At 40.5% G+C, this 9,650-nt stretch overlaps 1 protein-coding gene across 1 annotated transcript; it reads right to left on the reverse strand.

Moving 5' to 3' along the window:
* Positions 1–9,115: 9,115 nt before the first annotated feature.
* On the reverse strand, positions 9,116–9,412 carry LOC138084063 (keratin-associated protein 3-2). Its single transcript, XM_068978144.1, has one exon. The coding sequence runs from the start codon at positions 9,410–9,412 to the stop codon at positions 9,116–9,118; it is 297 nt and encodes a 98-aa protein (XP_068834245.1).
* Between the last annotated feature and the right edge of the window lie 238 nt (positions 9,413–9,650).

Here is a 9,650-nt window from a genome sequence, read left to right on the forward strand (position 1 = left end):
CTTATTTATCTGCCACAGGACGAGCACTCCTTCAGTTTTATTTGGTTGTTGCTACCTTTGAACTTGCTTCCTATTGTAGTTTCAAAATGGTGTTGATATAGGTTCTCTACATACTTAACCATGGTAAATACATCAGTATTTACTCTGACTTTCCTCTTTTTTACCAACCAGAACGTGTTCTTACAAATGATCACTACTGGGTGTGAAGAGTTAGAAGTGACTTCTCTTAGAAATAAGAAGTGATCCCTCTCAAAAGATATGCCCTGGGCTTCCCAGGTGGTGCTAGTGGTAAAGAACCCGCCTGCCAATGCAGGCAACATAAAGAGACGCAGGTTCAGTCTCTAGGTTGGGAAGATCCCCTGGAGGAGGGCACAGCAACCCACTCCGGTACTCTTGCCTGTAGAATCCCATGGCCAGAGGAGCCAGGCAGGCTACAGTCCGTGGGGTCGAAAAGATCGGACATGACTGAGCAACTTAGGACACAGCACACAGCAGGGATATATTTGGGAAGTCAAAATCCGTGGGATTTTTTTCCCCTCAGCAGATTCACCTTGCTATCTTTTCATGGATTTGAGACAATAAACAAATATCGAGTATATGTAACATGATTTTGATTAGAGAGTTCAGAGCCTGCTAGATGATTTTCTGTTGTTTCACTGCATTATCTATATGTGCAATTATGCATAAATATAAATAAACTCTCAGTTTTAGAAAGGATGTCATTTTTTTCAGCTGGAAGTCAGAACATATTAAAATATAGGTTCGCGAGTCTATATGTGGCCTGAAAAATAAACTTGGCTTTCTTTGCAAAGCAGCATGAAAAGTTCTTTTTAAATTTTTTTTAAGGAAAACTAAACTGTGAACCTGTTCATTCCATTTTCCAAAACTGCTGCCTAAGCTGATAATCACTGTCTATCAGACAGGAACCTTTAAAAATTCCCTTCCATTTTACTTCAGTTACGGTGTTAACAAGTCATAGCTAAAGCTAGTATGTAACTAGAGTAAAGGAGACAGATCAGCAAAACCATTTGTTATAAGTCAAGTAGTTATTGATTCTCTAACATATTCTGAAGAGTCTGGTAGAGATTAAAAAAAAAAAAATAGAAGACATGGTGCCTGCCCACAAGGAGTATGTGGGTCTGATGGAAAAGGCTAGAAATTCCTTTGCAAATGGTTCAAACAACATAATTTAGTACATGACAGTGAAATGAAAGAGATTCAGGGGTATTTTTGAATCATGACTAGCACTTACATGCTATGAGGCCTAGATCAAGTTATTAGACTTTTTGGGCTTTAGTTTTCTCAACTACAAATTTGGGGAAAATAGAATCACCTGTTATAGTCTTATTAGTAGTATTAGTATTAAAGACCAAGTGAGAATTAATCAGGCAAATCATTCATCACTGTGCTTATTAGATAAGTCTAATAAACAGCAGTTTCTCCTCCAGGGACTGTGAGAACTCCCACAAGATGAAATGTGATGAAAAAGGGCTGAAATGACCAGAAGTCTTCATGGAGGATTTGGAATAAGTTGTTTTGATGCGAAACACTTAGAAAAGAGGTAAGTGCTTTGGAGGCAAGGAAAACAGTGAGTTCTGTGATGCTGTTCTGCCCCTACTCTCTGCATGGTCCCAGCAGAACTGGTCATGCCATCCTTTTTACCTCTATTGTATCCTATATCCACCCAAAAAACTTCGTTACATTGTTTTTGTACACATGTTGGTTCTTTTTACTAGGATGTAATCTCCTTTAAAGCAGGAACTATGTCTCATTTTTCCTGGTTTCTTTGTTACCTAGCATAGAACCTGAATCACCAGATGGAATCTGGTGCCTGGAACACATGGAATAAACATTTAAGGAAGTTTGGAAAATAGTCATAACTGGCATTTATGAAGGCTTCTGTATTAAGTGTGGTCAGGAAAATAAGCAAACAGGAACAGCCTCACACAGTAGGTATTTCAACAGAGAGAGTTTGAAGATAGGGAACTGGTTTACATAGGTATGGGAGGACTGAGAAAGAAAAAAAACACACACAGGTAATGAACACAAGAAGTAGCTATCAGCTAGAGAGCTGGGAATGAAGAGAAGACGTTGAGGATGAGTGGACCTAGGAGCTTGGAAGAGTGGTCCTGTGGGGCTGGGCTCAGGCCCCAGGTGTTGCCCCACTCCTGCTCTTAACTCAGAAGCTCAGAGGAGAGGTCCTGTGGGGCCAGGGCTTGGAAAGGAGATGGTGGAAGGAGGTCAAGCCCTTGCTGACTCTGTTTTTTCTGAAGAAGTTAAATTATATATATATATATATATATATATATATATATATATATATTTTTTTTTTTTTTTTGAAGAGTAAAGAAGCTGGGAGAACCCACTGCTGCCGCCAAATGTAGGACTATTGCTGGGGCAACAAGACCTTTTTTTCCTCCTCTCATCTTGCAGACTCCTTCTAGCACCCTCTATTGGTGGAGTCTAGTACAAAACCAGTACTGAGGGGTTTCCCTCCTACCTGAGTCGGTGAAGAGTCTGCCTGCAATGCAGGGGACTCGGGTTCGATTTCTGGGTCAGAAAGATCCCCTGGAGAAGGAAATGGCAACCCACTCCATTCTCCAGGCAAGTATTCCCATGGACAGAGGAGCCTGGCCGGCTACAGTCTTTGGGGTCATAAGAGTCTGACACGACTGAACTACTAAGCACACAGCACACAATAGAAACCAGTCAAAGGAGAAACCTTCCTCATTCCAGCATCAGAGAGTATTATTAGTAAAAGGTATACTTCAGTTCAGTTCAGTTCAGTCGCTCAGTCGTGTCTGACTCTTTGCGACCCCATGAATTGCAGCACGCCAGGCCTCCCTGTCCATCACCAACTCCCGGAGTTCACTCAAACTCATGTCCATCGAGTCGGTGATGCCATCCAGCCATCTCATCCTCTGTCGTCCTCTTCTCCTCCTGTCCCCAATCCCTCCCATCATCAGAGTCTTTTCCAATGAGTCAACTCTTCGCATGACATGGCCAAAGTACTGGAGCTTCAGCTTTAGCATCATTCCTTCCAAAGAACACCCAGGGCTGATCTCCTTCAGAATGGACTGGTTGGATCTCCTTGCAGTCCAAGGGACTCTCAAGAGTCTTCTCCAACATCACAGTTCAAAAGCATCAATTCTTCAGTGCTCAGCTTTCTTCACAGTCCAACTCTCACATCCATGCACGACCACAGGAAAAACAGTAGCCTTGACTAGATGGACCTTTGTCGGCAAAGTCATGTCTCTGCTTTTGAATATGCTATCTAGGTTGGTCATAAATTTCCTTCCAAGGAGTAAGTGTCTTTTAATTTTATGGGTGCAGTCACCATCTGCAGTGATTTTGGAGCCCCCCCAAAATAAAGTCTGACACTGTTTCCACTGTTTCCATCTATTTCCCATGAAGTGATGGGACCAGATGCCATGATCTCCATTTTCTGAACTGACAGTCAGCATACAGTTTTCTAAGGGCTGGATGTGTTTTAATAAACTTAATTTTTACTACAGTTTTAAGATTTATATACTTTTTTAAAATTAGCTTTTTATTTTTGAATAATTTTAGATTTGCAGAAAGGTAGTCGGAGAAGGCAATGGCACCCCACTCCAGTACTCTTGCCTGGAAAATCCCATGGATGGAGGAGCCTGGTAGGCTGCAGTCCATGGGGTCTTGAAGAGTTGGACACGACTGAGCGACTTCTCTTTCTCTTTTCACTTTCATGCACTGGAGAAGGAAATGGCAACCCACTCCAGTGTTCTTGCCTGGAGAATCCCAGGGACGGGGGAGCCTGGTGGGCTGCCGTCTATGGGGTCGCACAGAGTCAGACAGGACTGAAGCGACTTAGCAGCAGCAGCAGCAAAAATAGTACTGCATTCCTATGTATTTCTCACTCAAGTTCCCTTTAATGATTACATTTTATGATACCATTGTGCATTTGTCAAAATTAAGGTACATCACTATTAATTAAACTTCAGACATTAGTCACCTGTTGCTAGTTTTTCCCCTAATGTCCTTTGTTCCTGAATCTAGTCTGAGACAACCACATTACATTTAGTCATCGTGTCTCCTTGGTTTCCTCTGGTTTGTGATAATTTCTCAGTCTTTTCTGGGTTTTCATGATCTGGGTAGGTTTGTGGTATACTGGTCAGATATTTTTCAGGGTACTTACTGGTTTTAATCTTAACATCTGAGAAACCAGAGGCATAGGGAAATTAAATGGCATGGCCAAGCACCCAAAACTAGTAAGTGATAGAGTCTGTGCTGTGCTTAGTTGTGTCTGGCTCTTTGTGACCCCATGGACTTTCCACCAGGCTCCTCTGCCCATGGGGATTCTCCAGGCAAGAATACTGGAGTGGGTTGCTATGCCCTCCTCCAGGGGATCTTCCCACCCCAGGATCAAACCCAGGTCTCCTGTGTTGCAGTCAGATTCTTTACCATCTGAGCCACCAGGGAAGCCCAAGAGGTACCATTTAGAGCAAGACAGTCTGGTTTCAGAGACCTCACTCTTGACCACTGAATAGGGGGAATTGCTCCGACTAGAGTACAGGATTCATGTTGCCCAAGACAAGTACCAGGTAGTGTTTGATGAAGATGGTTGTACCAGATTATTGAGGGTCTTAGAGTCACACTGAAGAATTTAGACTTGATTCGTTAAGAAACAAAAATCTTGTCATCAAAGAGTTATGAGTAAGTCAATTTAGCCAATATTTATAGAGAAATAGAAATCTGTTCTGACAGAAGTATAGTTTGTGTGGAGGAAGAGGCATGGGATACTTGACTCAAGGTCAGCGAGGAGACTGGTTGTGATCATAAGTGTGGTGATCAGAGTCTACGTTAGGCTACAGTCCATCCATAAAGATAGAAACAAAGACCTGGAGGCCAGATCTTTGAAAGAAAATGAAATGATTTGATTTTCTATGCTATTATCAAGGGTAAACTATCTTTCAGGGGAGTTTGTTTTATCTTAAACGAAGTCACTGAAACTCACCAGAAAATTGAAATCTGAGTTGCCAAACATTCTACATTTTAATGCAAGGTTAATGAACCAGTCTGTATTTTTCCTGTGCTGATGTTGCTCATCAGTATTTAAAGTCTGACTTAAAAACACATGATTTGTTTTCACCTTTGAAACATAAACAGTTTTTCCTAGACTCATTGTGTATACTCATTTTATCTTAAGCTATAACAACCACAGAGAAAACTGTTGCCATATACAACCAAGTAGACAATCCAGAAGCATGTGTTGTCAAGCAGCATATACTTTCTCCTGGATAAAGAGAGCTGTGTGTGGTCGTGTTTCTCTTGGGCATGTTGCTGTCTGCAGAGGAGGCAGATGCTTTGGTATAATAGAAAGAGGAAGGACTCTGAATTCAGATGGCGCCTCTGAATTTTGCAAGTAATTTCTCCATCTCGGCTTTCTCACCTATATAGTCGGAAGAATAACAGTAGCTGCCTGTTAGCTTTTTTTGTTAGGGATAAATGAGATAAGGCACATACAGCACATATTAGAGTGTTCAGGATATACTCACCAAAGATTAGCCATTATGACTGAAAGAGGTAAAAGTAATACAGTAAGATAGGGTTGATTAGCAGCATGGAGTATCTGTTACTTAAAATGTTTCTAGATAACCTAGAATCACAGAATGTTCAAGCTGAAAGTGATTTTAGAGAGCACTTGGTCAACCAACCCATTTTAATGATGTAGAACCTGAGACCCACAGAGTTTAAGTGACTTGATCAGGGTTACAGAAGCAGCCTGAGGCAGAGTCAGAACTGGAACACATATCACCTGATTTACATTTGGGGCTTTTTAGCTAGCCAAGGGCTCTTGAATGACTAAAGGCCCACAGTGGTAATAAAAGGACTCTGAGAGTTATTTTTGATATTAAAAATAAAACCTAAATATTTATCCCTTATAAGCATGTATGAAAACATCAAACTCCTTTGCCAACTCCTGGTGGGTTGGCATAGTGCCAATGGTTATCCTGTAGTAAAGCCTAAAATTCAGAACATATTACAAAGCAACAGTAATCAAAAAAGTATGGTACTGGTAGAAAAACAGGCACATAGGTCAATGGAATGGACTAGAGAGCCCAGAAATAAATCCACACATTTATGGTCAATTAATCTGTAACAAAGGAGGCAAGAATACATAGTGGAGAAAAGACAGTCTCTTCAATAAATGGTGCAAAGAAAGCTGGACAAGTGATATTATTAATAGAACATTCTCCAACACTGTATTTAAAAAAAATAAACTCAAAGTGGATTAGAGACCTAAATGAAAGACCAGAAAACATAAAACTTCTGGCAAAGATCTGCAGAAAAGGGAACACTTGTTCAATGTTGGTGGGAATGTAAATTGATGCAGCCACTCAGGAAAACAATATGAAGGTTCCCCAAAAAACCAAAAATAGAACTACCATATAACCCACCAATTCTACTCCTGGATATATAGCCAAAGAAAATGAAAACGTTAATTTGAAAAAAAAATGCACCACAATGTTCATAGGGGCATTATTTACAATAGCCAAGATATGGAAGAAACTTAGTGTCCATCAACAGATGAATGGGTAAAGAAGATATGGTATATACAGGAACAATGAAATACTACTCAAGCATAAAAAAGAATGAAAAATTTGCCATTTGCAACCACACAGACGGACTTGGAGTGTAATATACTTAATGAAATAACTCAGAGAATGGCAAATACTGTTTGATATCACTTACATGTGGAATCTAAAAAATAAACTGGTGGATATAACAAAAAGAGAAACAGGTACACAGATAAGGAGAACAAGCTAGTGGTCACCAATGAGAGGGAAGTGGAAAGGAAAAAGATAGGGCAGGGGACTGAGGTACAAACTACTCTGTATAAAATAAATGAGCTTATTGTTGTTCAGTTGCTAAGCTGAGTTTGACTCTTTGGGACCCCATGGACTACAGCACACCAGGCTTCCCTGTCCTTCACTATCTCCCAGAGTTTGCTCAGATTCATGTCCATTAGGTCAGTGATGATATCTAACCATCTCATCCTCTGCCACCTCTTTCTCCTTTAGCTCTCCATCTTTCCCAGCATCAGGGTCTTTTCCAATGAGTCTGCTCTTCATAACAGGTGGCCAAAGTTTTGGAGATTCATTGCCTGTCTTTCCAATGAATATGCAGTGTTGATTTTCTTTATGATTGACTGGTTTGATCTCCTTGCAGTCCAAGGGACTCTCAAGAGTCTTCTCCAGCACCATCATTTGAAAGCATCAATTCTTCAGCACTCAGCCTTCTTTATGTTCAACTCTCAAATCTGTACATGACTATTGGAAAAACCATAGCTTTGACTATGCAAATCTTTGTCAGCAAAGCGATGTCTGTGCTTTTTAATATGCTGTCTGGTTTTATCATAGCTTTCTTTCCAAAAAGCAAATGTCTTTGAATTTCATGGCTATAGTTACTGTCAGAAGTGGTTTTGGAGCCCAAGAAAATAAAATCTGTCATTGCCGACACTTTTTCTCCTCTGTTTGACCTAAAGTGATGGGACTGGATGCCATGATCTTAGTTTCTTGAGTGTTGAGTTTTAAGCCAGTTTTTTTCACTTCTCTCTTTTACCCTCAACAAGAGGCTCTTTAGTTCCTCTTCATTTTCTGTCATTAGAGTGGTATCATTTGCATATCTGAGGTTATTGATATTTCTCCAGGCAATTGATTCCAGCTTGTAATTCATCCAATCTGGCATTTCATATGATGTACTATGCATAGAAATTAAATAAACAGGGCAACAATATACAGCCTTGTCATACTCCTTTCCCAATTTTAAACCAGTCAGTTGTTCATGTAAGTCTCTAACGTTGCTTCTTGGCCCATGTATAGGTTTCTCAGGAGATAGGTAGGGTGATCTGGTATTCCCATCTCTTTAAGAATGTTCCACAGTTTGTTGTGATCCACATAGTCAAAGGCTTTTGTGTAGTCAATGAAGCAAAAGTGGATGATTTTCTGGAATTCTCTTGCTTTCTCTGTGATCCAAAAAAATGTTGGCAATTTGATCTCTGGTTCTTTTGCCTTTTCTAAGCCAAACTTGTACATCTGGAAGTTCTTGGTTCAAATACTACTGAAGCTTAGCTTGAAGAATTTTGAGCATAACCTTACTAGCGTGTGAAATGAGCCTAATTTTATGATAGTTTGAACATTCATTGGCATTGCCGTTTTTTGGGATTGGAATGAAAACAGATTTTTTCCAGTCCTGTGGCCACTGCTGAGTTTTCCAAATATGCTTACATATTGAGTGCAACACTTAAACAGCATCATCTTTTAGGATTTGAAATAGCTCAGCTGCAATTTCATTACCTCTACTAGCTTTGTTTGTAGTAATGCTTCTTAAGGCCCACTTGACTTCACACTCCAGGATGTCTGGCTCTAGCTGAGTGACCACACCTTTGTGGTTATCTGGGTCATTAAGACCTTTTTTTGTGTAGTTCTGTGTACCAAGTACTATGTATAAAATAAATAAGCTACAAGACTATATTGTACAGCACAGGAAATATAGCCAATATTTTATCATAACTATAAGTGAAGTATAACTATAAAAATTGAGTCACTATGTTGCACACTTGAAACTCATATAATATTGCAAAGCAAGTATATCTCAGTTTTAAAAAAGGGTGGGAATCCAAAAATAACCTGTTGAATTTTTTACTTTTCAGCCCATCACAAAGAAGCAGTATCTAGTTTTTCAATGATTCCACCATGAGAGCTCTCATTCTGCTGGGGTAAATCTTGGGCAGTATGATGAGTTCAAGTTTAGGTAGGCATTTCACTTTCCCTAAGAAGAAACACATGAACAAATAATCACAAAACCATATTTGCTAGATAAGAATGAAGTTTATTGTTGAATAGTCAAAATGGTTCATTTCCAAAGAATAGTGATAGAATCTAAAAGACAGGAAGAAGGTCTCCAATTCTATGCAAAAGAAGAAAGAATCAAGAAGTTGGGCAAAGGCATGAAAACACTGCCCAGGCTATTGGGATTGATTTAATTTGATGTAGGTAATAGTGAGTGTTGAAGGCCAGATGATGCATTAAGACTTGAGCAGCACATCACTGAACCCGTGCAAAGATGTGGCTGTTTAACAGCAGGGCTCGCAGGCATTTTCACAGCCAGGCTGAATGAAGGTAGTCAGGTTGATCCCGCTCAGTCCGGGAGTGGGGTGGGAAGAGTTGAGCAGAAAGCAAGTTGGCACATAGGTATCAGGCACACAGCAGGGCACGGGGGAGTTGTCACAGCAAGTGGGCTGGAGGAGGCTGATGTCGTGTGGGCAGGTGCTGGGCAGGCAGACTCCACACCGACAGAATTTGTCAGAGGAGCAGATGGTGGTGGCAGGACCCGTGCGGACGCTGCAGCAGCAGGGAGCACAGCAAGCCATGGTGTCAGGAGCTGGGTTTTGTTGGGTTGATGAGAGAAGTCTCTTGGTGTCTCGATGCTTCTGTCTTCTCCCCTGGTTCTTATATACCCACCTCCCAGGGCGTCAGCCTATTACCGAGATTTTTCCCCCATGTTTCAGTTTATAGTTATCTCCATAAAAGCAGCTAATTACTTAAGTGTTTATTACTTAAGACATACTCCTCACCTCATAAAAAGGGTTTAGATTGTTTTGTTGTCAA

Source organism: Capricornis sumatraensis, chromosome 8 (genome assembly GCF_032405125.1).
Source record: "Capricornis sumatraensis isolate serow.1 chromosome 8, serow.2, whole genome shotgun sequence".
NCBI classification, from domain to species: Eukaryota; Metazoa; Chordata; class Mammalia; order Artiodactyla; family Bovidae; genus Capricornis; species Capricornis sumatraensis.